Source organism: Muscardinus avellanarius (genome assembly GCF_963383645.1).
Source record: "Muscardinus avellanarius genome assembly, chromosome: 16".
Lineage (NCBI taxonomy): Eukaryota > Metazoa > Chordata > Mammalia > Rodentia > Gliridae > Muscardinus > Muscardinus avellanarius.
Window position 1 is genome coordinate 15141707 of NC_137802.1, and position 27557 is coordinate 15169263.

The following is a 27557-nucleotide window of genomic DNA, read 5'->3' on the forward strand; positions in this document are numbered from 1 at the left end:
ATGGCGGTGTGCCGGGCTCAGGCCTCTAACTCTGTGAGTGCTGCGCTTGGTCCCTTGACCCTTCTGCCATGTCCTAGATTTTCTGCCTTCCCATGGCCCTCGCCCATGTCTCTCTGGCGAGGGGCTTCTCCCTCTCTCGCTGGTTCTGCGGATAGTTTTATTCCTTTTTCCTTGCGGCGCCCACTCTGTGCTTCAAACACGGGACTGTGGAGCTGGGGCTGCCCGGAGGAGACCCCGGACGCAGCTGTAAGGGGAAGGGGAAGGGGAAAAAAGTGTCGGAGTCCCGAAGTGTGTGCGCAGTTAGCAACGGCGGAAACAAACACAGGTTGAAAAGCAAGAGATGACCCGGGCGGGGTGGTGTTTGCTGTCGTCCCAGTACTTGGAGGCCGAGGCTGGAGGATCGCAGGTTCCAGGACAACCTCAGCAAATAGGGAGACTTTCAAAAACCGGGCGTGGTGGCGCACGCTTGTAATCCCAGCGATTGGGAGGCTAAGACAGGAGGCAAAGCCAGCCTCAGCTACTTAGGCTCTCAGCAACTTGTTGAGACCCTGTTTCTAATAAAATATTAAAATAGGTCTGAGAGTATAGCCCAGAGGTAAAAAGTCCCTGGGTTCCATCCCCAGTACCACACACACACACACACACACACACACACACACACACGTGAGACTTTCATAATCTCTAGAGACCTTATTTCTTATTACAAAATAAAAGTAAAATAGGGTTAGGGGGTGTATCTTGGAGGTAGAATGCCCCTGGATTCAATCCGCCACACCAAAAATAAAAATAAAGAGAATAAGTGTCTTCAGTAAAACGCAAAAGTTCAATTGGATGGTCGTGGAGGAGTCAGCCAAGTCTCTAAGCCACTTGACTGATTTGGCGGTACTGGGGACTGAACCCTGAGCTACATCCTCAGCCCTTTTTATCTCTTATTTGTAGACAGTGTCCGCTGCTACCCAGGCTGGCCTTGCAATCCTGCCTCTGCATCTAGAGTCACTAGTATTACAGGAGTGTGCTACCAGCACCTGGCTGTTGGTGTGTGTGTATGTGTGTGTGTTTGTGGTACTGGGGATGGAACCCAGGGGTCTTCTACATCCAGGCTAAACTCCCAGACCTATTTTTTATATTTTATTTGGAAACAGGGTCTCACTAAGTTGCTGAGAGCCTCTCTAAGTAGATGAGGCTGGCTTCAAACCTGTTTGATTCTCCTGTCTCAGCCTCCCGAGTACTGGAATTACAAGCGTGCACCACCATGCCTAGCTTGTTGGTGGGTTTTAAGAGAAAAGAGTGATTGGATGGGATTTGGATTCTAATTTATGGAAGTTGCAGTATGGAGATGTTGAAAGTTAGGAGGCTATAGTTGAAATGTGGTAAGAAAGGACAGCTTCAGCTATGGCAGCAGTGTTGAGGTTCCAGAAGTAAAGACAACATAATAACGAGACCCTAAAGAACTGAATCTTGGGTGGGCCTGGTGGAGCACACTTGTAATCCCATCATTCAGGAGGCTGAAAGCAGAGGATCGTGGTTCGTGGACAGCCTCAGCTACTTAGTGAGGCTGTCCATAACTTAGACACTGTTTCATTCTTTATTTTGAAACCGGGTCTCACTGAGTTGAGGAGGGTCTCACTAAGTAGCTGAGGCTGTCCACGAACCGCAATCCTCTGGTGTCAGCCTCCCAAATGCTGGGATTACAAGGATGTGCCACCTGGCGAGAGACTGTTTCAAAATAAAGAATAAAAAAAAATAGGGCAGGGGATGTAGCTCAAAAGTTGAATGCCCCTGGGTTCCACCGCTAGACCCACAAAAAATAAAAAAGAACTGAATCTTGGCTAGGCATGTGCCACTTTTTGGTTGAGGATGTAATCTGCTAAATTAGTGAATACGGGATTAAAGAGAGCTTGAAAGGTGGTTTGTAAAAATGTCAGTGTTGGGCATGTGTGCTACCTGTAGCTTGGCCAGGTGAAGACTGGCAGGCAGATGGACAGGAGGACCAAGCGGAAATCTAACTGGGGAGTATTCCCGCCAATCCCAGCAGTATGAGAAGATAAGGCAAGAAGATCATAAATTAGAGGCCAGCTGGGCAATTTAGCTAGATATTGATTCAAAATAAAAGATAAAGGCTGGGAATGTAGCTCAGTGATAGAGGGCTACTAGGTGCAATCCCTAGAACTGCGTGTGCTCGCACACACAGGTACATACACACACACACACACACACACACACACACACACGAGATATCTAGGAACAATTATCAGGATGTACTGTTCTTAAGGTCCTTCTTACATTGTACAAAATCAGTCTGGGGGGCTTACTTAAAGTATAGAACTTTGCTTCATTCTAATTCAACAGATGAGGTCCATGGTTTGCCTTTTTCTCTTGTTTAGATGTCCTTTTTTGGGGGGGGGGCTTTGGGGATGGAACTCAGGGACATTCGACCTCCAAGCTACACCCCCTGCCATATTTTTTATTCTTTATTTTGAAACCGGGTCTCACTGAGTTGCAGAGGGCCTCACTAAGTAGCTGAGGCTGTTCACGAACTTTGATTCCAGGTCTCAGCCTCCTAAATGCTGGGATTACAAGTGTACCACCACACCAGGCTATTTTTTATTTCCAAACAGGATCTCACTAGGTTGTGGAGGGCCTTGCTAAATAGCTGAGGCTGTCCTTGAACCTGTGATCCTCCTGTTTTAGCCTCCCAAGCACTGGGATTACAAGCCTGGGCCACCATGCCTGGCCTTACTTTTTTCTTTTTGTAAATTTTGTCTTTTTTTTGTGTGTGTGGAACTGAGGATTGTACCCAGAGGCATTCTTCCTCTGACCTGTACCCCCAGTTCTGTCTTTTATTTTATTATTTTTTTGAAACAGGGTCTCACTACATTCCAGATAGCTTCACTAAGTAGCTGAGGCTGGCCTTGAACCTGCAGTCTAAGCCTCCCAATTAACTGAGATTACAAGCATGCACCACTCTGTCCTGCTGTAGATTTGTCTAAGAAAAAAAAAAAAAAAGGGCTGGGGGTGGGGATGGTGGCGCATTCTTCTAATCCTAGTACTTGGGAGGCTGAGACAGGAGGATCACAAATTGGTGGCCAGCCTCAGCTACTTAGTGAGACCCTCCACAATTTAGTGAGAATTTGTTTCAAAATAATAAAAAATAGGTCTGAGGGTATAGCTTGGAGGTAGAATGTCCCTGGGTTCAATCCCCAGTACTGAAAGAAAACCAAACAATAGCTGAGCGTGGTGGCACACGCTTGTAATCCCCGCGGTGGGAGGCTGAGACAGGAGGATCGTGCAGGTTCAAAGCTAGCCTCAGCTACTTAGTGAGGCTCTCAGCAACTTAGTGAGACCCTGTTTCCAAATAAAACATAAAATAGGTCTGGGAGGATAGCCCAAGGTAGAAAGCCCCTGGGTTCCACCCCAGTACCACAAACAACAACAACTTATATCATCCCTATGTCCTTTTCATGTACTCTTCACTATTAGCATATTTACATATACCTATTTAAAAACAGTACGTTCTACTGTTGCCCGGTACTGAGTATTGAACCCAGGGTTTCCTACGTGCTAGCAAAGTACTCTGCCACTGAGTTAGAGTCTCACCCTGAATTAAGACCTTTTTTTGTGTGGTACTAGGGATTGAACCCAGGAGCATTCTACCTTCTAGCTACACACCCAGCCAGATTTTCTTATTGGAAACAGGTTCTCACTAGGATGGTGAAAGTCTCACTTGCTAAGGCTGTCCTTGAAACTGCAGTCCTCCTGTCTCAGCCTCCCAAGCACTGGGATTACAGATGTGTGCCACCACGCCTACCTGAACTAAGACTTTTTTTTTTGGTACTGGGGCTGGGGATGGAACCCAGGGGCATTCTACCTCCAAGCTCCACCTCCAGCCCTATTTTTTATTCTTTATTTTGAAACAGGGTCTCACTGAGTTGCAAAGGGCCTCACTAAGTAGTAGCGAGGCTGTCTTCGAACCGCGATCCTCCTGGCTCAGCCTTCCAAATACTGGGATTACAAGTGTGTGCCAACACGGCCAGCTAAAGCACCTTCAAGCTCTAAATACTTTTATTTTGGATCTTCATGTTACATGCCCTCGGGATTTTTTTTCCCTTCTATTTCTTTATATCCCAAAGTTTCCTTGGTATGCAGAATAGTAATGATTTTTTTTTTTTTTTTTTTTTTTTTTGCGGTACTGGAGATGGAACCCAGGGGCATTGTACCTCCTAGCTACACCCCCAGCCCTATTTTTTATTCTTTATTTTGAATCAGGGTCTCACTGAGTTGCAAAGGGCCTCACTAAGTAACTGAGGCTGTCCACGAATCGCAATCCTCCTGTCAGTCTCCCAAATGCTGGGATTGCAAGCATGTGCCATCACGCCTGGCTGTAGTGAAGATTAAAAAAAAAAAAATTTACTGGGAGCCGGGTGTGGTGGTGCACACTTATAATCCCAGCATTTGGGAGACTGACACAGGAGAATCATGGTTGGAAGACAGCCTCAGCTACTACTTAGGCCCTTTGCAACTCAGTGATACCCTGTTTTAAAATAAAGAATAAGCTGGGCGTGGTGGCGCACGCTTGTAATCCCTGTCCTTGGGAGGCTGAGACAGGAGGATCGCGCAGGTTCGAAGCCAGCCTCAGCTACTGAGTGAGGCTCTCAGCAACTTAGTGAGACCCTGTTTCCAAATAAAATATAAAATAGGTCTGGGAGTATAGCCCGGAGGTAGAAAGCATCTGGGTTCCACCCCCAGTACCACAAAGAAAGAAAGAAAGAAAGAAAGAAAGAAAGAAAGAAAGAAAGAAAGAAAGAAAGAAAAAAATAGGATTGGGGTGTAGCTTGGAGGTAGAATGCCCCTGGGTTTCATCTCCAGTACCGCAAAAAAAAAAAAATTTACTGGGGATTGAACCCAGGAACATTCTACTTCTGAGCTACACCCCCATCCCTCTGCTTTTTATTTTAAAACAGGGCCTCACTACATGCTAAGGTTCTCCTCAAACCTGTAATCCTGCTCACACAATGTTTTAACTATATTCACTTTCCTTAGGAGCAAGTTTGGCTTGAGGCTGCCGAGACCTTTATCCAGGAGACCCTTTGTCCAACTGGCAAGGAACCTGACATCCAGTTTACTCGGTCGGTGCTTGACTGTGTCAAGGCGGTCTGGTCGTCCCAGGAGAGAAACCAAGGTTTTACACTGCCACTCAGCTACAGGTAAGGAAGTTGGGGTCACTGGGGAGGTTGAATTTGATTTTAAAAAGGAAGTACCTGTAGATAAAATGGAAGGAGAAGAGTGAGTGGGGAACAAGGTGGTCTAAACACATCTCGGTACAGCTTTCCTATTCCCTGTCTAGATTTCCCTCCCTCCCTCCCTTCCTTCCTTCTTTCTTTCTTTCTCTCTCTCTCTCTTTCTTTCTTTCTTTCTTTCTTTCTTTCTTTCTTTTGGGTCTGCGGATAGAACCCAGGAACATTCGACCTCCGAGCTACACCCTGTGCCCTATTTTTTAATCTTTATTTTGAAAAGGGTCTCACTAAGTTGCAGAGGGCCTCACTAAGTAGCTGAGGCTGTCCGTGAACCTATGATTCTCCTATCTCAGCCTCCTATGAACTGGGATCACAAGCATGTACCACCATGCCCGGTTCCTTCCTTCTTTTTTTTTGGTACTGGGGATTGAACCCAGAGCCATTCTACTTCCGAGCTGTACCTCAGCCCTATTTAATTTTTTATTTGGAAACAAGGGCTCTGTATGTTGTCAAGCCTGGCTTTAGACCTGTGATTCTACTGTTTGGGCCTCTCTAGTGGGATTACAGGTGTGTTCTACTATGCCTCAGCAATTTATTGAGACTCAGCAACCTAGTGAAATCCTATTTTTAAAAAGGGCTGGGGGAAGTCAGGTGTGGTGGCGCACGCTTGTAATCCCAGCATTTGAGAGGCTGAGACCGGAGGATGGCGGTTCGTGGACAGCCTCAGCTACTTAGTGAGGCCCTCTGCAACTCAGTGAGACCCGGTTTCAAAATAAAGAATAAAAAAATAGGGCAGGGGGTGTAGCTCGGAGGTTGAATGCCCCTGGGTTCCACCCCCAGACCCGCAAAAATAAATAAATAAATAAATAAATAAATAAATAAATAAAAAAAAAGGGCTGGGGGTGTGTGTAGCTCAGAGGATGATTACCTCTGGGTTCAATCCCTAGTACTGGAAAAAATAAAAGATGATCTTTAGCAGACTTTCTCCTGCTTTCTCTATCCTTAAATATTGTCCAGCCTCTTGACTTAGACCCCATCCTTATTATCTTAGGCCATTCCCTCCAGCTCTTTTCCTTTTTATTATCTTTATTTTTTTATTTTTATTTTTTTTGGTACTGGGTATTGAGCGTAGGAGTGGTCTTCCTCTGAGGTACACCCCAGCCCTTTTTATTTTTGTTTGGAAACAGGGTCTTGGTGGGTTTCTCCAAGTCTTACTCTGTTGCTCAGGCTGTTCTCAAGCCTGTAATCCTCAGCCTCCTAAGTACTGGGATTCTAAGTGTGGGTTGCCATGCCCAGCTCTTTTATTGCTTTATTGGTACTGGGGGGACCAGGGGGCATTCTGCCTATCCTAGGCTCGGGCTGGCTTTGCAGTACCTTTGCTTTCTTCACTCTCCAGCTTTGCCTCAGTACAGAACCTCAGGACCCACCAGCGTCTCCCATGCTGCAGCCACCTGTCCTGGAGTAGCAGCGCCTACCAGGCTTGGGCTCAAGACGTTGGACCCAATGGGGCCCCCCTCCCCCGGGAGCGGCTCTTACTTTTGGGGACACTAACAGACCTATCAGGGGAGTTGGAAGACAGGTGCAGGCATGGAAGCATCTTTGTGAAGGATAACACTGGAATCCTGGGCTGTGAGGTGAGTAGGAGGGGGAGGTCAGAGGCCTCAGAGTCTTAACAGGAATGATGCCGAAGGATCAAAGCGGCTTGGGAACAAGTGTCGAGGGGGTGGATCGGATCCACGTTGACCTGTGCTTTGGGTCTTTTTCAGCTCATAAACCTGGACCTTTCTTGGTTGGGACATCTCTTCCTGTTCCCCAGTTGGAGTTACCTACCCCCCGCCAGGTGGAATTCATCAGGGGAAGGGCACTTGGAGCTCTGGGAGACCCCCGTGCCAGTGTTTCCCGTGACCGTCAGTCCTGGTCCTGTGACGCCTATCCCTGTTCTCTACCCAGAGATTGCATCCCGCCTGCTCACACACAGGTAACTCTTTCCCCTGTAAAGGAGGAAGGAGCACCGTGAGGATTGGAGGATGTTGGTTCAGTGGAGGGAGGAAAAGAAAGCTTTTGATTGTAAAATAGATGGAATGTTCCAAGTTGAGGGAACAATGGGCCTTGAATACTAAGAATATTATAAACTGGGCATGGTGGCACAGATCTGTAATCCTCGTACTTGGAAGGCTAAGACAGGAGAATTGTGGGTTCGAGGCCAGCCTCAGCAACTTAATGAGAACCTGTTTCAAAATATAAAGGGCTAGCTAGTCATGGTGGCTCACACTTGTAATCCCAGCATTTGGGAGGCTGAGAATGGAGGATCGCTGTTCGCGTACAACCTCAGCTACTTTGGCCCTTTGCAACTCAGTGAGACCCTGTTTCAAAATAAAGAATAAAAAATAGGGCGGGGGGTGTAGCTTGGAGGTCGAATGTTCCTGGGTTCCATCCCCAGATACACACACACACACACACACACACACACACAAATAAAATAAAGGGCTAAAGGTATATAGCTCAGAAGTAGAAGGCCCAGTACTAATCCCCCATCCAAAAAAAAGCTCACAAAAAGCAAATAGTATAATGAGGCTGGGGGGTTTAGCTTAGAGGTAGAATGGTCCTGGTTCAATCCCCAATACCACAAAAATAAGTAAAAAAAAAATGTTATGAGGTTAATTCTTTTTTTCTTTTTCTTTTTTTTTTTTTTTTTTTCACAGTACTGGGGATGGAACCCAGAGGCATTCTACCCCCAAATGACACCCCCAGCCCTATTTTTTATTCCTTATTTTGAAACAATGTCTCAGTAAGTTGCAAAGGGCCTAAGTAGCTGAGGCTGTCTGCGAATTATGATCCTCTTGTCTCAGCCTCCCAAATGCTGAGATTACAAACGTGTACCACCATACCCGGCTTGAGGATGATTCTTGAAGGAATTCATTGAACCGCATCTAAGAGCAAGAAGAGTTTGAGGATTTTACTTTATTTTATTTTATTTTAATTAAGATTCTCAAACTCAGCCAGACGTGGTGGTGCACGCTTGTAATCCCAGCATTTGTGAGGCTGAGACCTGAGGATTATGGTTCGTGGACAGCCTCAGCTACTTAGTGAGGCCCTCTGCAACTCAGTGAAACCCGGTTTCAAAGTAAAAAATAAAAAATAGGGCTGGGGGTGTAGATCCGAGGTCAAATGCCCCTGGGTTCCATCCCCAGACCCGCAAAAAAAAAAAAAAAAAAAATCCTGGATTCTAAGTGTGGGTTGCCATGCCCAGCTCTTTTATTGCTTTATTGGTACTGGGGGGACCAGGGGGCATTCTGCCTATCCTAGGCTCGGGCTGGCTTTGCAGTACCTTTGCTTTCTTCACTCTCCAGCTTTGCCTCAGTACAGAACCTCAGGACCCACCAGCGTCTCCCATGCTGCAGCCACCTGTCCTGGAGTAGGTCTGGGGATGGAATCCAGGGGCATTCTACCTTTGAGCTACATCCCCAGCCCTATTTTTTATTCTTTGAAACAAGGTCTCATTGAGTTGCAAAGGGCTTCACTAAGTAGCCGAGGCTATCCACAAATCACGATCCTCCTGTCACAGCCTCCCAAATGCTAGGATTACAAGTGTGCGCCACCACGGCTGGCTGAGTTTGAGGATCTTAAAATAATCCTTTGGGTTATGGACATTTTACATCACTGCCAGAATATTCTTTACAGTAGAAAGGAGATATTGGGAAAAAGAAGAGAAATAAAAGTGACTTCTCTCTTTTTATTTTTTTTAATAATAATAATTATTATTTGTGTGTGTGTGTGGTCCTGGGAGTGGAACCCAGGGGCTTTCTACCTCTGGGCTATACTCCCAGACCTATTTTCTATTTTATTTGGAAACAGGGTCTCACTAAGTTGCTGAGAGAGCCTCACTAAGTAGCTGAGGCTGGCTTTGAACCTGTGAGATCCTCTTGTTTCAGCCTCCCAAGAGCTGGGGTTATAAGCATGCGCTACCACGCCCTGCTTCTCCCTTTTTTAAATTTTTTTTTAGTTTTTGTGGTACTGGGAGTGGAACCCAGGGGCTTTTCTACCTCCGGGCTATCCTCCCAGACCTATTTTATACTTTATTTGGAAACAGGGTCTCACTAAGTTGCTGAGAGCCTCACTAAGTAGCTGAGGCTGGCTTCGAACCTGTGTGGTCCTCCTGACTCAGCCTCCCAAGCGCTGGGATTACAAGCGTGCGCCACCACACCTGGCCTTCTCCCTTCCTATTTAGAAGCAAACTCAGAGGTGTGCAGCGAAATCTGGCTGGGGAGCTGGTTCGACTGAGTGCTTTAGTGAAAAGTCAAAAGAAAGCATACTTCGTCTTGTCTCTTGGTGATTCATCTCCAGCTGTCAGCTGGGTGTCCATCATCGTGCAGGTGAGAGTGAGGGTCAGTTCAGAACCATTCGGGTGTGGAAGGTCTCCTGCTGGGACCCTGGCACTTAGGGGGTATCACATAGGAAAGGAAAGGAGGGCAGCTGGGGCGAGTGTTCTGGAACAGTGCCGTGCAGGGAAGAGTCCAGGCAAGGTTGTTGTCTATGTATGAGGGGAGAGAATAGAACTTCCTGCTGTGCAGTTTATCTCAGTAGATAGCTATTGTATATGACTTTTAAAATTTTATTTTTATTTTTGGTACTGGGGATTGAACTCAGGGGTATTCTACCTCCCAGCTACACTCTCAACACTATTTTTTTACTCTTTATTTTGAAACAAGGTCTCACTAAGTTGCAAAAGGCCTCACTAAGTAGCTAAGGCTGGCCATGAACCTGTGATTCTCCTGTCTCAGCCTCCCAAGTACTGGTATTACAAGGATGCACCACTATGCCTGGCTATGACTATTTTTTAAATTGCTAGGGACTGGGATTGTAGCTAAGTGGTATAGTACTTGCCTAGCACATGCAAAGCCCTGGGTCCTAATCTCCACTACTGGGGAAAAAGGAAGGAAGGAAGGAAGGAAGGGAGGGAGGGAGGGAGGGAGGGAGGGAGGGAGGGAGGAAAAGGCTTGGTGTGGGGGCACATACTATAATCCTATTACTGAGACTCTCATCAACCTAGTGAGACCCTGTTTCAAAATAAAAGGTAAAAAGGACTGGGGGTGTAGCTTAGATGTAGAGTGCCCTTGAATTCAATCCTTATTACCAAAAAAAAAAAAAAAACTAGAGTTGCTTATCTTCTCCCTGCCTTAGAAGAACAACTAAACATAATTAATTTCAGCCCCTTCCTAATTTTCTTTCTTTCTTTTTTTTTTCTTTTTTTTTGGGTCTGGGGATGGAACCCAGGGGCATTTGACCTCCAAGCTACACCCCCAGCCCTATTTTTTATTCTTTATTTTGAAACAGGGTCTCACTGAGTTGCAGAGGGCCTCACTAAGTAGCTGAGGCTGTCTGCGAATCGCGATCCTCTGGTCTCAGCCTCCCAAATGCTGGGATTACAAGCATGTGCCACCATGCCCGGCTGGATTCATCTACTTTTAAAAAACACTTGGAGCCAGGCTTTGAATACATCTATTTTTGTGTGTGTGTGTGTGGGTCTGGGGATGGAACCCAGAGGCATTTGACCTCTGAGCTATATCCCAGCCCTATATTTTATTCTTTATTTTGAAACAGGATCTCACTGAATTGAAAAGGGCCTCTCTAATGTCTTCATTTCCCCCCTGGCCCCCTAGAAAATCTAGTTGGTAAACACAGGGAAGATGAAAATAACAGAGTTCTTTAGGGCAAGTTGTGATGGGGATGGGCCTGGCAGGGGCGGTATTGTGGGGATCTCTCATGTACCGTGTCACCTGCCTCCATGTAAGCCAGGTCCCTGCCCAGCTGGTGTGGCACCGGGTGCTTCGGCCTGGCAGGGCCTACGTGCTGACAGCACTGCGAGTAGCCAAGATCCACGGTCACCGTGACTGTGTTTGGACGACCAGTCCCTCCTCCCATCTGATGCTGCTGGAACCAGAGCATGTGCAGAAGCTTGAGCTGGAAGGACACGTCCCGGAGGCTGACCCCAAACCACCTCCCACATCCAGCAACCCCCGGGACAGGAAGGGGCCCAAAGGTCTTGTGCGGCATTCCCGACTCTTACATTATTCGGTGAGCATCCGGAAGAGATCTAGAGCTTGTGGGGCATGGAATGTGGGTCTTAAAGAGAGAGAAGATGGTGACCAACTGGGCCTCTGGCTTCTTTGTAGGGAACAGTCACTGGTGTGTTGAACAAGCCTGCCGGCTTGTATGAGCTGGATGGGCAACTGGGACTCTGTCTCGCTTACCAGTTCCATGACCTCAGGCGGGTGATGCGACCAGGGGTCTCTCTGGAGGTATGTTACAGGTCAGGGCTGACGAGAAGCAGTTTATGTCTTCCCTCTCAGCAGTTTCCCTTACCTGCACAATCTAGGCTTTTTTTTTTTTTTTTAATAGTAAGTGTGTTGGAAGGAATGCTTTTGTTAAAAATGAGTTGGACAAGCCAGTTGTGGTGGCACATGTCTGTAATAACAGTACTTGGGAGGATGAGACAGTAGGATCTCAGGCTTGAGGCCAGCCTCAGAAACTTAGCAAGGCTTTCAGCAACTTAGAGAGACCCTGTTTAAGAAAGAAAGAAAGAAAGAAAGAAAGAAAGAAAGAAAGAAAGAAAGAAAGAAAGAAAGAAAGGAAAAGAAAGAAAGAGGGAGGGAAGGAAGGAAGGAAGAAAGAAAGAAAGAAAAGCAAGGCAAAAGGCAAGGCTGGAGGTGTAGCTCAGAGGTAGAATGCCCCTGAGTTCAATCCCCAGTACTACCAAAAAAAGAAGTGAGTTGGACAAGTTGGGCATGGTGGTACATGCCTATAATCCCACTACTCAGAGGAAGAATGTCGCTAGTCTAATCCCCAGCACCACCGTAAAAAAAAAAAAAAAAGTTGGATAAGAGCTTAGAAAAGAAAGAAGTTTGTGCCCTGTGTGGAGTGTTGAGACTAGAGCAGCTCCTTTACTGGCGGGGAGGTGGCTGGAGCACAGGTATAGGGTCAGGGTGATCTCAGGCAGCCTGGTATGAAGCCAGAGCCACCTGGTCCTCAGAAAGTCCACCCGAGGCTCGTGGGAGATGACATTGACCTCTCGGGGAGTGGGTTGCCATGGACGGTGAGGCGTACAGTGCAGAAGGAAATCGCAGGCCCTGTGTCTTGTTCTCCTGGAGCCTAGGCAGCAGGAACTGCAGTTCCCTCTGCCTGTAGGCCCTGAGTTGGGCCTCTGCCTTTCCACTTTTCATTTTCCTGCAGCTCCAGGATGTCCACCTCCTCCAGTCAGTAGGTGGAGGGACAACGAGGCCAGTGCTGGCATCCTGCCTCCGTGGGGCCGTTCTGCTTCGGGGCTTTTCTCGTCAGAAGCCTGGGACTCAGTCATCCTGCCAAGTTTATGGTGCCTCCTTGTATGAGCAGCTGGTGTGGGAACGTCAGTTAGGACTTCCCCTCTACCTGTGGGCTGTCAAGGCCCTGGAGGAGCTGGCTTGCAAGTGAGGGGGACCAGGGTCTGGGCTGGAGAGTAAGATGCTTCCTCTGGAAGGGAAGCAGGGTCCTGGAGGGGCAGGGCTTTGAGGGAAGTGACTGCACTTCTTTTCCTCCCCGAGGCTGTGTCCCCACGTGTTAAGACACAAGCAGTTCCTGCAGCATTCCCCTCCTGAGAGCCCCAGCCTGGGGTTGCAACTTCTGGCTCCCACCCTGGACGCTCTAGCTCAGCCTGGCAGCCCCGTGCGGAGCACTCACAAGGAGACCCTTGAAGAGCCGCATCAGTGTCTCCTGCAGAAAGTATGAGGACGCGGGGAAAGGAGGGTGGCACCAGGGCTCCCGGACTCAGGAACACAGTCTCACTCCTCCTCTCTCCCCAACAGTATGCACCGCTGCAGACTCCCTGCTCTTTCCCCACTCTGGTCTCCCTGAAAGAGGAATGTCGGAGTAGGGCTTGGGCCTCCTTTGACCCCCAGGCCCTCCTGCCCCTCCCAGAGGCTGCCCACCTTCCCAGCTGCCAACTGAATCAGCGCCTGGCCTGGTCCTGGCTCTGCCTGCTGCCCTCTGCCTTCCGCCCGGCCCAGGTAAGGGGCTCCGGAGGCGCGGGGACTTCCTCCCTTGCCGTGCTCATTGCTGTCATGCTAGTCCAGGTGACTCTGTCTTGTCATTTTGACTCTACTAGCCTTCTAACCAGCTGCCCCATCTGTTCTTGGCCCCCATTATCTCATCTTTCCTACAGCAACTAGAAAGACTGAGTAAAACTTTAACTTGGAGCCAGGAGGTGGAAGCAGGAGGATCTCAAGTTCTAAGCCAGCCTAAGCAACTTAGCAAGACCCTCAAAGTAAAATAAAAAGGGGCAGAGGATAGCTCAGTGGCAGGGCACATATGTAAGGCCCTGGGTTCAGTTGCCAGTACTACAAACAAACAAACAAACAAAAACGTAACTTGCATTATGAAATTCTTATGCTTAAATCCTTCCCATAGTTCTCCTAGTGAAAATAAAATTAAAATAAACTCTTTATGTCCTGTTAGGTCATGCATGGTCTCTTAACTTTAACCCCAGTCGGTGCAATTTATTTCTTGCTACTAAATGTGTGCATGCTCACGTATATCTTTTCATGTCTTCACTTGAGTTTAGGTTCTTTGCAGTTAGAGACCATTTTTTTTTGTTCATTTTATAGTGCTAACGATATAGTGCCCAGCACATAGCAGATGCTCAGTATTTATTTTAAAATTTTTGGTGGTACTGGGGATTGAACCCAGGAGTGCTCTGCCACCGAGCTACATCCCTAGCCCATTTTGTCCTTTTGTGGCAGGCTCTCCATTGCGGGTCTGGCCTTGAACTTGCAGTCCTCCTGTCTCAGCCTCCCAAGTATTTGGGTCAGGCGTGCGCCACCAGCCTGGCTGCAGTGTTTATTAAACGTGTATTTGGTACCTTTCCTCTCCTGCAGGTTCTAGTGGGGGTTCTAGTGACTTCATCTCACAAAGGTTACCTGCAGCTTCGGGACCGAAGTGGTTCTCTGCCCATCCTGCTCCTGGCCGAGGACTCACAACCCCTCACTGACCCGCGGCTCATAGGTGTGGAGTTCAGAGGCAGGACGATGGTGGGGATCAGGCAGAGGTTCTCAGAACTGGGGGTGCCAGGGGAAGCATCTGCTGGGATTGGCTAGAGATGCTCAAGTGATGCCCATTCATCAACAGCTTGGGCAGAAACTTGGGAGACTGCTATGGCAAGCAGAGAAAAGGAGCCGGGCTGGGCGCCGTGGCTCGCGCGCATAATCCCAGTACTTGGGAGGCAGAGACAGGAGGGTCACAGAGTTGTGGCCAGCCTCTGCAACTTAGTAAGACCCTGTTTTCTTTCTTCTTTCCTTTCTTCCTTCCTTCCTTTCTTTCTTTCTTTCCTTCCTTCTTTCTTTTTGTGGTACTGGGATTGAACCAAGGGGCATTGTATCTCTGAGCTACACTCCCAGCCCTGTTTTGTTTTAGTCTTTTTATTTTATTTGTTTATTTATTTATTTTCGCGGGTATGGGGATGGAACCCAGGGGCATTTGACCACTAAGCTACACCCCCTGCCGTATTTTTTATTCTTTATTTTGAAACAGGGCCTCACTAAGTTGCAGAGAGCCTCACTAAGTAGCTGAGGCTGTCCGCAAACCCTGATCCTCCAGTCTCAGCCTCCCAAATGCTGGGATTACAAGTGTGTGCCACCATGCCCGGCTAGTCTTTTTATTTTTAGAAGCAGGATCTGACTGAGTTGTGAAGGGCCTTGCTAAGTAGCTGAGGCTGTCCACAAACCCCATTCCTCAGGTCTCAGGCTCCCAAATGCTGGGATTACAAGTGTGTGCCACCATTCCCGGCTCCTGTTTTCAAAATAAAGGAATAAAACAGGGCTGGAGGTATGGCTCAGAGATAGAATGCCCCTGGGTTCCATCCCCAGTACCATATAAAAAATAAAAGAGCCAGAGGACCCTTCACCAGAACTATAATTCTCAATATCCCTTTCAGCCCCATAGTTCCCAACATACATACCAGGATTACAACTCTTATTTCTTTTTTTTTTCTTTTTCTTTTTTTGTGGTACTGGAGATTGAACCCAGGGACATTCTACCTCTTAGCTACACTTCCAGCCCTATTTATTTTCTATTTTTAAATTTTTATTTATATTTTTAAATTTTTATTTATTTATTTTTGTGTATGTGTGGTGCTGGGGGTGGAACCCAGGGGCCTTTTTATCTCTGGGCTATATTCCCAGACCTATTTTATATTTTATTTGGAAACAGGGTCTCACTAAGTATTTTTATACTTTATTTGGAAACAGGGTCTCACTAAGTTGCTGAGAGCCTCACTAAGTAGCGAAGCTGGCTTTGAACCTGTGCGATCCTCCTGTCTCAGCCTCCAAAGTGCTGGGATTACAAGCATGCGCCACCACGCCCGGCTCTTATTTTTTATTTTGAAACGGTCTCACTAAGTAGCTGAGGCTGGCCATAAACTGTGATCCTCTTGTCTCAGCCTCCCAATTACTGGGTTTACAAGCGTGCGCCATCGGTCTAGTTTACAACTCTTATTTCTTACATTCTTAGTTTGGAAGAACAGTGATCTCATTTGGCTTATTGGGGTTTGTAGACAGGGAAATCCTGGAAATAATTATATTTAGCAGCTGTTTTGGGGATTCATGAAAAAGTACAATTAAGCCTGGCATGGTGGTGCACGCTTGTAATCCCAGTACTTGGGAGACTGAGATAGGAGGACTGCATGTTTGCAGCCAGCCTCAGCTACTTAGTGAGGCCTTCTGCAACTTAGAGAGACCCTCTTTCAAAATAAAGAATAAAAATAGGGCTGAGGGTGTAGTTTAGAGATAGAATGCCCCTGGGTTCCATCCATCCTCAGTATTGCAAAAAAAAAAAAAAAAAAAAAAAAAAGATAAGGTACAATTAAGGCCTTTGAGTCTGAGAGGTCAGGGGCAGGATTATAAGGGCAGGTGGGATGGTTCTGGGAGTTCTGGAATCTCTGGAAGTGGGAGGTGGTCAGGTACGGGCCTTCTCTTTGTGTGACGGGAGCAGCTCTGGCTTGGGATAGGCAGTGAGACTTGCAGGATGGTCTGTCTCACTATACCAGAGTTCTCTTGCCAAAATAGAGAACCATTTTCTTTTAGGCTGTCTGGTACAGGTAGAGAAATTCCAGCTGGTCATAGAGAGGGACGTCAGAAGCAACTTCCCTTCCTGGAAAGAGCTGGGCATGGCCAACTTCATCCAGAAGCGGCAGGCCACGTGAGCTCCCTGGGCTAGTGACTGTCCCTCTGTGGCTAAGGAAGGAAAGGCCTGGTGGAGGTGGGGATGGTGGGGCCCAAAACACCCAATGGCTGCATCACCAAGAGATCTGTTCTTCTCTCTCATCAGAGTCTATGTCCAGTTCTTTCTTTCTGATGCCCTGATCCTGTCCGTGCCCAGATCCTTCCTTCGTTCAGCTACTCCCTTAGCACCTCCTCAGACAGAGCCCACCTGCCTGGAGGGATCCCACACAGGACACAGCCGGCTATTCTTGCTGTCCCACAAGGAGGCCCTCATGAAGCGGAATTTTTGTGCCTCTCCAGAAGTCAGCTCAGAGGTGCCCAAGCCCACCCTCAGTTTTCATGTATCAGGGTGCTGGCTTGGGGGCACTCAGAAGAAGGAGGGGACTGGATGGGGCCTGCCTGAACCCCTGAGAGATGAAAACAAGGACCAGAAGGTAAAACGGGGAGCCCAGGCACCTTGGACCCAAGTCCCCCTGAGCTCCCGCACAGGGCCCAGCAGCCTGCTGTCCTTCCTCACAGGTTCTCCTCATCTTCCTGGGCTCTGCAGTCCGATGGTTTGCCTTCTTGCACCCAGGGAAAGTGTATCGACTCGTGGCTCCTGGCCCCTATGTGAGTGTCCTCATCATACCCATCCCCAGAAAGCTCATTAGGTTGGAGTCTGGAGAGGGCTCCAGGGTCAGTTCCTCTAAGTCTTCTGGAGGAAGGCTGAGTTTAGATAAACCACAGGCCTGTCTGTTGAGAGCCCTTCCTTCACGAGGCTCCAACATTAGAATGCTGGATGTCCATCATTCATGAGTGCCCGATTGTAATTCCAGTACTTGGGAGGCTGAGACAGAGGATATCAGACTCAAAGCTAGCCTCAACAATCTAGTGAGGCTCTCTGCAACTTAGCCTATGTTTCAAAATAAAAATAGGGCTGGGGGCCGGGCGTGGTGGCGCACGCTTGTACTCCCCGCGCTTGGGAGGCAGAGACAGGAGGATCGCACAGGTTCGAAGTCAGCCGCGCTGTCTTAAGAGACCCTGTTTCCAAATAAAAGGTCTGGGAGTGTAGCCTGGAGGTAGAAGGGCTTCCAGGAACCCCAGTACCACCAAAAAAAAAAAAAAATAGGGCTGGGGATATAAGTCAGAGTTAGAATGTCCCTGGGTTCAATCCGCAATTCCACACACACAGAAAAGAAAGCAACACTGGAGGGTTTTATGACCTCCCCCTGGCCCGGGACGTACTCAGAGGCAATTGTTTTGTTTTCTGGCAGACACCAAAGTCATTTGAGACGGAAGGTTCATCCTGCACATCTCAGCGTCCTCTGGAGTTGGCGGGCTGTGTGTCCTGCCTCACTGTCCAGGCTGAGTGGGCCCTAGAACTCGAGAGCTCTCAGGACGTGGCAGGTGTGCTGGGAGTACATAAGGCCCTGCCTGAGTCCTCCTCTGCCGATGTGCTCAGTGGCAAGTAAATGTCCAGCAGCCCCTCCGGCTCACTCGGGCGGACCCTTCCTCTGTGCTGACGGGGCGTGGCGAACACCTTCCCCGCTACAGTGTGCGCTGCTCTGCTTTGTTGATGGGAGGTCTCACCGTGAGAGTTGTGTCTCATAGTGAGTTTTCCCCCCACCACATCACAGTTTGGAAATGATCACGAGCAAGCATTTTCACACTTAAGGAAAAACACAAGCAATGAAAACAAATATGCAAAGCCTAAGAAAACATAAGGAAAAGAGCAGGAAATGTAGATAAGGGCCTTCATTTCATGCCAGAATTGGAAGCTTTTTGTGTTGACTGTAAGCGCAAATGAAAAAGCTGCAGAGAAATATTTCTCCCTGTGTAAAATATCTAATGGAGCATAAAGCTTCAAGTGACAGTCTGACGGAGATTCTGAATGCAAACGTAACTGTAGATTGAAGGGAAAGCCTCTGCTTCCAAAGTTTTATAGGTTCATTTTTTTTTTCCTTGTTTTATTTTAATTTATATAGGCTTTTTTGTTGGTGTTTGTAGTACTGAGGATGGATCCCAGGGATGTTCTACCTCCAAGCTATAGCCCAGCCCTTTTTTTTTTTTTGCGGGTCTGGGGATGGAACCCATGGGCATTCGACCTCCGAGCTACACCCCTGCCCTACTTTTTATTCTTTACTTTGAAACTGGGTCTCACTGAGTTGCGGAGGGCCTCACTAAATAGCTGAGGCTGTCCTCTGGTCTCAGCCTCCCGAATGCTGGGATTACAAGCCTGCGCCACCACGCCTGGCTATATTTTTTTGTTGTTTGTTTTGAAACAGGGTTCCACTAGGTTGCTGGGAGTTTTACTAAGTTTCTGAGGCTGATCTTACCTGCAGTTCTCCTATTTCAGCCTCCCAAGTACTAGGATTACAGGCTGTGTGAACCACCATGCCTGGCTAATTTGTACAGTTTTATTTTTTGTTGTTGTTGTTTTCTTTTGTTCTTTGGTGGAACCCAGAGACATTCTACCTTTGAGCTATACTTTTTTTTTTTTTTTTGCAGTACTTGGGATGAAACGCAGGGGCATTCTACCTCTGAGCTATATGCCTAGCCCTATTTTTAATTAATTAATTAATTATTTATTTATTTATTTATTTATTTTGGTGGTACTGGGGATGGAACCCTTTTACCTCCAGGCTACACTCCTAGACCTATTTTATATTTTTATTTGGAAACAGGGTCTCTAAAGCCAGTGAGGCTGGCTTCGAACCTGCGTGATCCTCCTGTCTCCGCCTCCCAAGTGCGGAGATTACAAGCATGTGCCACCACGCCCGGCTAATTCTTTATTTTGAAACAGGGTCTCATTGAGCTGCAAAGGGCCTCCCCAAGTAGCTGAGGCTGTCCGTGAACCAGGATCCTCCTGTCTCAGTAAAAGAAGCCGAGTGTGGTGGCGCACACTTGTAATCCCAGCATTCAGGAGGCTGAGACAGGAGGATTGCAGTTCACAGCCAGCCTCAGCTACTTAGTGAGGTCCTTTGCAACTCAGTGAGAACTTGTTTCAAAGTAAAGGATAAAAAATAGGGATGGGGGTGTAGCTCGGAGGTCGGATGCCCCTGGGTTCCATCCCCAGTACACTCTCCCCCTCAAAAAATATTTTGAAACAGAGTGGCTGAGGCTGGCTTTGAACCTGCAATACTCTAGTCTTAGTTTCTCAAGTACTGGGCTAATGAGCCTGCACCACCACACCTGGCTTTTGTACAGGTCTTTAATGCTCTGCCACAAAGCTGTTTTCCCCACACAGCCTGTTACCTTTAGTGAACAGTTTGGTGGAGCTTGAGTTTCTCTAGGACCTTATGTATGGCACTGTTTCGAATGCTGTGACTTCTTCTGTCCTGTCCTTCATGCCGGCCCTCCATTCTGTGTGCTCCCACGCCTGTATTCCCAGTGTTTTCTTACCTTGCAGCATCTCCGATTCCTTGGTGTCTTTCTCAGCAGAGGTTTTGTCACGGACACTTCTGGACCCTTGCTGGGTGAAGCCAGGTAACCGCGCCTCCTTCAGGGGCGTGTGAGGTAGGGTGGTGGGCCTTGGTGATCCTGATGGATCCACTAGCCACCCTCTGCTCCTTCTGTAGGGAAAACAGGAGCCACGAGAAGATGTGTGAAGCTAACTGTAGCTCTCAAGCCTGCTGCCTGTGAATTCCCCCCTCACCTGGACATTTATATTGAAGACCCACACTTGCCTCCCCCACTAGGGCTCCTCCCAGGAGCCTGGGTGCGCTTCAGCCAGCTGGAGAAAAAGGTTTCCAGGTGAAGAGCTGTGTTGCAGGGCCACACCTCCTTCCCTGTGTGTGCTTCTCCTGACCCCCGCCTCGCTGTGTCATGACACCGCTTTGCTATTACTGTCAACATGTTAGTCTGCCCCTGTATGCTTTCTACTCCCTGATGTGCTGCCAGCCAGTCCTCCCATTATTTTCCCTCTGCTTTGGTGGACTTGGGGCCAGTGTATGTCCCCAGGGGTAGGGGAGTAGCCAGTCCTGTGAGCATGAGCTCTGAGTCCCAGGTCCTCCCCCATCTGATTGCGTTCTCCTGCTCATCACGATTCTTGCAGATCCCGCAATGTTTACTGCTGTTTCCGGTCATCCACTTACTTGCAAGTCCTGAGGTTTCCCCTGGAGACCACAGTCAGGTCAGTGCTGAGGCCCTCACCGAAACTTCATGGCCTTACAGCCACATCCCACTCTTGTCCCTGACTCTGCAGCTTTCCCATAATTATAGTCTTCGAGTTTCAGTAGACGGTTGAGTCAGAAGAATTTCCTCCGCCCCAAATAAAGAATGTCCAGTGCCTATCATTTTACCCGGAAAGATTAAACACTCGAGGCTTTTGAAGGATTTTCAGTCCAGAATGCAAATATCGCTTTCTTGGCTGATATTTTTGGTATTAACCTTGAGAAATGATGACTATTGGAGATCAGGAATAAAAATTGGAGTGGGGATTGTGGGGCTTCCAGGAGAACACGGAACTCACTGCTATGCTCATTCATGTATCTACTAAGTCCTATTAGACACTCTCAGCTTCCAGCCCTCCTTCATCAGTCCCCACTCCTTGTCCTGGGGATTGAGCCCAGGAGCACGCTACAACTGAGCTATACCCCAGCCCTATTTCTCCCCCACCCTCTCTTTTTTGTACCTCTAAGCTATACCCCTAGCCTTATTATTATTATTATTATTATTATTATTATTATTTTGGCAGTACTGGGGATGGAACCCAGGGGCATTCTACCTCTGAGCTACACCCACAGCCCTATTTTTATTTTTTATTTTGAAACAGGGTCTCACTAAGTTGCAAAGGGCCTCACTAAGTAGCTGAGGCTGTTCTTGAACAGCGATCCTCCTGTCTCAGCCTCTCAAATGCTGGGATTACAAGCGTGCACCACCACACCCAGCAACCAATTTTATATTTTATTTGAAAACAGAGTCTCACTAAGTTGTTGAGAGCCTCACTAAGTAGCTGAGCTAGCTTTGAACCTGTGTAATCTTCCTGTCTCAGCCTCCCAAGTACTGGGATTACAAGCATGTGCCACCATGCTCGGCTTGCTTATTTATTTATTTATTTATTTATTTATTTATTTATTTATTTATTTATTTATTTGCAGTGCCAGGGATTGAATCCAGGGGCATTCTACCTCCAAGCTACACTCCCAGTCCTATTTTTTATTCTTTATTTCAAACAGAGTCTCACTGACTTGCAGAGGGCCTCACTAATTAGCTGAGGCTGGCCATTAGCCTGTGATCCTCCTGTCTCAGCCTCCCATTATTTTTTAAATTATTATTTATTTATTTATTTATTATTCATTTATTTATTTGTTTATCTATTTATTGTGGGTCTGGGAATGGAACCCAGGGGCATTTGACCTCCAAGCTACACCCCCTGCCCTATATTTTAATTCTTTATTTTGAAACAGGGTTTCACTAAGTTGCGGAGGGCCTTACTGAGTAGCTGAGGCTGTCCGCAAACCGTGATCCTTGGGTCTCAGCCTCCCTAACGCTGGGATTACAAGTGTGCGTCACCACACCTGGCTTTTATTTATTTATTTATTTATTTATTTATTTATTTATTTAATTTTTTGATGGTACTGGGGGTGCTCTGGGCTATACTCCCAGACCTATTTTATATTTTATTTGGAAACAGGGTCTCACTAAGTTGCTGAGAGCCTCGCTATGTAGCTAAGGCTGGCTTCGAACCTGTGCGATCCTCCTATCTCAGCCTCCCAAGCGCAGGGATTACAAGCATCTGCTACCACGTTTATTTATTTATTTATTTATTTATTTATTTATTTATTTATTTATTTATTTTGTGGTACTGAGGGTGGAACCCAGAGGCTTTCTACCTCCGGGCTATACTCCCAGACCTTTTTTTTTTTATATTTTATTTGGAAACAGGGTCTCAGTAAGTTGCTGAGAGCCTCACTATGTAGCTGAGGCTGGCTTTGAACCCATGCCATCCTCCTATCTCAGCCTCCCAAGCACGGGGATTACAAGCGTGTGCCACCACGCCTGCTCACCACGTTTATTTTGAAGCAGTCTCAGTAAGTTACTGAGGGCCTTGCTAAATTGTTGAAGTCTTCAACCTGCAATCCTCCTGTCTCAGCTTCCGAAGTACTAGTATTATAAGCATATACTATCATGCCTAGCTTTTTTTTTCTTTTGTTTTGAGACGGGATGCTGCTAAATTGTCAAGGCTGGCCTTAAAATGTAATAGTTCTTCCTCAGCTTCCCGTAAAGCTGGGATTACAGACATTTGTCACTGCACCCAGCTCCCTCTGTTTCTTGACTCCTGTCTCCCTTTCTCTCCCCTCAGTGCTCCCCTGCCTTGCATCTACCTCGCCGAACTTCTGCGGGGAGGCCAGGCCCCATTCCGGGCCACCGCCTCTTGCCATATTGTTTGTGTCTACAGCCTTCAGCTCCTGTGGGTGTGTGCTCATTGTACCAGTGTCTGCCCCCAGGTATGAGTGGTGGTAGGCTGCGTTGGTTGTGGAATGCCAGAGGGCTGTGATGAGACCAAGGGGACTCTTCCAATTACTTTTTTCACCCCAGGGGCAGTGCACCGGTCCAGGCCCCGCGTGCTCCACTCAGACTTCTGTAAGCCAAGCCAGCATCAGGTGGGCACCTCCCACTGCTCTACCTTCTCATTAGCCAGTTACCTCTGAGTTAGCATAGTTGCCGGCTCATGGACCTGCTTAACGAATACTGAATGCATGAGTGAATGAATGGTGAACTAAAGACTGGAAGATCGGGAAAGGAGGCCCGCTGGGTCCCGGGGACTGGCCACCGCGGTGTGCTGGAGCTCGTGTTGCTCCCCCCCAGGCTCCTGGTAGAAGACGGGACCGCTGAGGCTGTGGTGACCTGTAAGGATCACCACGTGGCAGCGGCCCTGGGGCTGCGTCCCCGTGAGTGGACCTCCCTCCTGGAGCTGGTCCGGAGGCCAGGGGAAGTGAGCTTGAGATTTACCAGTCTTGGAGCTCAGTTGGAGGTGAGATGTGCCTGGGGACAGGGTCCAGCTGCTCAGGTACCGGGACCAACGCCCTGGTACCTGAGCAGCTGGCAGGAGCTTGGGAACTTGAATTCTGATTAATCCTCACTTTCCCTCTCATGCCTTCCATCAAGACCGACGAGCCCTTGACGCTCTTCCTCCACACACTTTGCACTAGCCCCTCTGTCCTCCGCCCTATTGTGCTTTCTTTTGAGCTGGAGAGGAGACCCTCCAATATCACCCCACCAGGTAAGGGTGTTGCAGACAGGTGTGTTCCAGAGAGAAGGGGAGCATTTGGAGTTGGGGAGGAGGAGGAGCATGACCTGAAAGCCACAGGTGTGGGGCATGTGTTTTTTCTCTCCACAGAGCCCCCTCGGCTGCAGCAGTTCCAGTGTGGGAAGCTCCCTCTGCTGACTCAGGTGAACCCCAAGCTCCAGCTGGCCTGCCTTTCTGTCCAGGAGCCGGAGCACCCCAGATCCCCCGGGGGCTTTGCTTCCTCCTGGTAGCCTGGGCCCAGGATTGCCTGAAGACTCTGTGCTTTGGTGTGGACCTCGAGGGAGGCCTGCTCCCAACTTGCCCTGTTGCTGACACTCCCTTGACTGAACCAGGACCCCCGTCCTTGGGTTTGCAAACTGCTCCCTCACTGTGATTTCTTCTCATTCTGGAGGAACAAAAGATTTGCCCTTTGTGAGGGTGCTGGTGACAGGCCCTGTAACCTGCAATAAAGCTCTCTAGGGACTGTGTGTGTGTGTGTGTGTTACCGGGGATTGAACCCAGAGGCATTCTACCTTCGGGCATTTTATTTCTTATTTGGAAGCAGAGTCTTGCTAGGTTGATGAGTCTCTCTACTTGCTGTTCCAGGGAACGTGTGATCCTCCTGTCTCAGCCTCCTAAATACAGGAATCACAGGTGTGCGTCGTCGCGGGGGGCTGGGCGTTTCCCTTTGGCATCTCTGGGGCCCTGGCGTCCTGCCTCCTTAGTGGCTGGCCCTGGCTATCTCACTTTAGCCCCCTGTTCACCGCCAGTGCCAAAGGGGAAGGTGATGTGCTGAAGAGTTCCTGGTTCAGAGAGGAAGACGCCAGGCAGGCTGCACAGGGAGTAAATTGAGGAGTGGGGCAGGGTGGAGAATGGCTTCCGCAAGCCTAGCGCGGGGTGGTTAGGCAGTGCAGCGCGAGTGCTGGAGGGAAGCCAGGCCGCGCGGTGCGAGAAGCGCCAGAGCTGGAAGTCTGGACTGTAGGGTCCCAGGGAAAGGTCCCGCACGAGGCTTTTCCCAGGTCCAAGGTAGAACCTCAAGCCGCACGCTGGGACCCGGCAGGAACTCCGTGACAACAGCACAGCGCTCGCTCGGGGAATGACGGGTTTCAGGAGCGATGGGGCGGGTGCACACTACCACTTGGGCCTTTGGCAGTGGTTATTCCCACAGATTGGTACTGTGTTTGGCGATACGCTCAGACTGTGTGAATCCTATGAGTAGAGATTAGAGAAGGCACAGCATCAGAGCCGGCCGGTTAGCTCAGTTGGTTAGAGCGTGGTGCTAATAACGCCAAGGTCGCGGGTTCGATCCCCGTACGGGCCACAGTCTCTTCTTTTTCTAGTCCCCTTGCCCGTAGTCACCCGGAAGCGTTCTCCCAGAACTTTCGGATCGCGAAAAATTACACTTAGTTCTTCTTAAAACCCGACTCACTAGCCTCCTCCAAGGCTGGGAAGGCAGGAGCTCCTGGGACTGGGCGTCGCGGCTTGCCTCCGGCCGCCCTCACCGCCTCCTTCCTGGGAGGCGCGGCTGTCAGAAGCCGGTGGGCGGAGATCGGAAGAGGTTCCGGAGAGGCGGGGCGACCGCCAGGGGCCCGGAGTTCACCATGCGGTTTCTTCTTCCTAGAAGGCCTGGGAGGAAAACGTCAGCAAAGTGACGGCATTTGTGGGGCATGAGACCTAAGAAGGGCATATCCTAAGAATCGGCAGTGGAGGACTGTAGTCGTGGCCGAGTGGTTAAGGCGATGGACTAGAAATCCATTGGGGTTTCCCCGCGCAGGTTCGAATCCTGCCGACTACGTGCCATTTTTCTTCTGCTTAGACGGGTAATTTGTCCAGTCTGCACCTTGTAAGTCCTACCCTCTTCTCAGAACTGCAGAAAAGGCATCTTTCAGCCGTGCCCTTTCCAGGTTTGAGGTATTTCATTTACTGCTTTCAGCTTTAGGACAAATCCGGTGAATGGATGGATGATATGAGAACTTAGTTGATTTATTTCACTCACATTTGAACGTTTCCAGCCTCAGAGCAGCACATTCCTCTATTACCTCTTGAGAAGCTTCCTCTAATGTCCCTGGCGCCGTGGCTTAGTTGGTTAAAGCGCCTGTCTAGTAAACAGGAGATCCTGGGTTCGAATCCCAGCGGTGCCTTTGACTGTCCTAGAGATGCTGCGTTTTATCTTCAGATTTGGTTACGTTAATGGAGGTATCAATTGTTTTTATATGAGAGCACCCCAGGTCTCAGAAGGTGGTGTCCCCGGAGGCCGCCATTCCTACAGCTTGCCCTCTGACCCCCCTGGGAGCCCCCCCCTAGTCCACACTGCCCTCTGCCTTCACAAAGGCATCTGGCCCCTATTGCTGGTGGCCCATCGCAGCGGCTCCTCCACCTCCCGGCTGCTTCCTCTCTCTCATGGCGCCTCCTAGAACCTGGAGTGCTTTGCTTTATTTGGAGGTCATTATATTTCTTCGGTTTGGAGCCTCATAATTTTATATTAATAATTACATAATATATATTTGAAGTGTTGCGCCGGGCGTGGAGGTGCACGCTTTATTCCCAGCGCTTGGGAGGCGGAGACAGGAAGATCCCGCGGGTTCGAAGCCAGCCGCACTGGCGTAAGAGACCCTGTCTCCAAACAAAAATATAAAAAATAGGTCTGGCCCGGAGGTAGAAGGGCTTCCAGGAACCCCTGTACCACAATAATTAATAATGATAATGATAATAATGATAATAATAATAATATGCCGGGCGTGGTTGCGCACGCTTGTAATCCCCGCGCTTGGGAGGCTGAGACAGGAGGATCGCACAGGTTCAAAGCCAGCCGTGCTGGCTTGAGACCCTGTTTCCAAATAAAAATATATAAAAAAATAGGTCTGGGAGTGTAGCCCGGAGGTAGAAGGGCTTCCAGGAACCCCAGTACCACCCACACACACACACACACACACACACACACACACACACACTAATAATAATTAATAATTAATAATAATAATAATAATAATAATAATAATAATAATTGAAGTGTTGTTGCAGCTTCTAGGTGCAGTCCAGAATCGGGCCTTTCTTAGTAGATCCCTTCATCCTTCAGGAGCAGGGAGCCTGGACCAGCGTTCAGAGGATCCACTGGCCTGGCGCCATCTGGCTTCCTGCAGGAGGGCGCTGTAGGGCTGGGACCACCTGACGGCTGTGGAAGGGAGACCCCAGCCGGTGGGGCCTAGGGGAGCCTGGCAGGATGCGCCCCAGAAGCACTGAAGCCAGGCTGCTGAAGGTAGAGGTGACCAGGGACCGCCAGAAACAAGACACGTGGGCTGCGGACAGGGCCCACCGCTCCAGACACCATCCATTGGGCTGGGACGCACTCACTGTAAGATGTCCGAGCAAGGGCGCTGGCTTGAAGGAATTGCCATCTCTAGATCAAGCAAGCGATGCCGCCGTGCCCAGACCGTGTTTGCGCAGAGCACTGGCTGGACATTGTGAGAACAAATAGAGAAGGCAGGTCCGTTCCCCAGACCTCCCGGGAAGGCACAGTCAACACAAGGCGCCAGACCAGGGGAAGGAGAAGCGGCCAGGTAGAAACTCGGATGAGCCAAGTAGAAACTTACATAGCAACTGTGCAACAGACAGTGTTGTAAGCCCTAAAAATACAGCCTCCCCCCAAAAAGGTGGAAAGGCTGGACCTGCTGGAGACTATATTGGAGCACGGTGGAGTTTATCGATAAGACAATAAACAGCAAAAATGTTTAATTATAAGTTAGGCTACAATCAAAGAATGTGGAGAGGAGGGCAGGAATTGGTTACAGAACTGAAAGGCTTGTAAGGGCAGTTTTTAAAAGGTGACTTTAGAGCTGGGCGTGGTGGCGCACACTTGTAATCCCCACA

The 27557-nt window shown here is 48.7% G+C and overlaps 1 protein-coding gene across 1 annotated transcript; it reads left to right on the plus strand.

Moving 5' to 3' along the window:
• CTC1 (CST telomere replication complex component 1) lies at window positions 1-24909 on the plus strand (the record flags this gene model as incomplete). The annotated part of the gene is made up of 25 exons (XM_080712975.1): window positions 1-33; window positions 5041-5204; window positions 6631-6868; window positions 7001-7212; window positions 9463-9607; window positions 11031-11309; window positions 11408-11533; window positions 12465-12697; window positions 12812-12989; window positions 13073-13273; window positions 14141-14267; window positions 16343-16457; window positions 16587-16914; window positions 17000-17089; window positions 17734-17927; window positions 19869-19945; window positions 20038-20212; window positions 20514-20591; window positions 22764-22908; window positions 23000-23064; window positions 23270-23435; window positions 23570-23684; window positions 23802-23937; window positions 24461-24533; window positions 24859-24909. The coding sequence occupies 25 exons, from the start codon at window positions 1-3 to the stop codon at window positions 24907-24909; spliced, it is 3744 nt and encodes a 1247-aa protein (XP_080569101.1).
• Between the last annotated feature and the right edge of the window lie 2648 nt (window positions 24910-27557).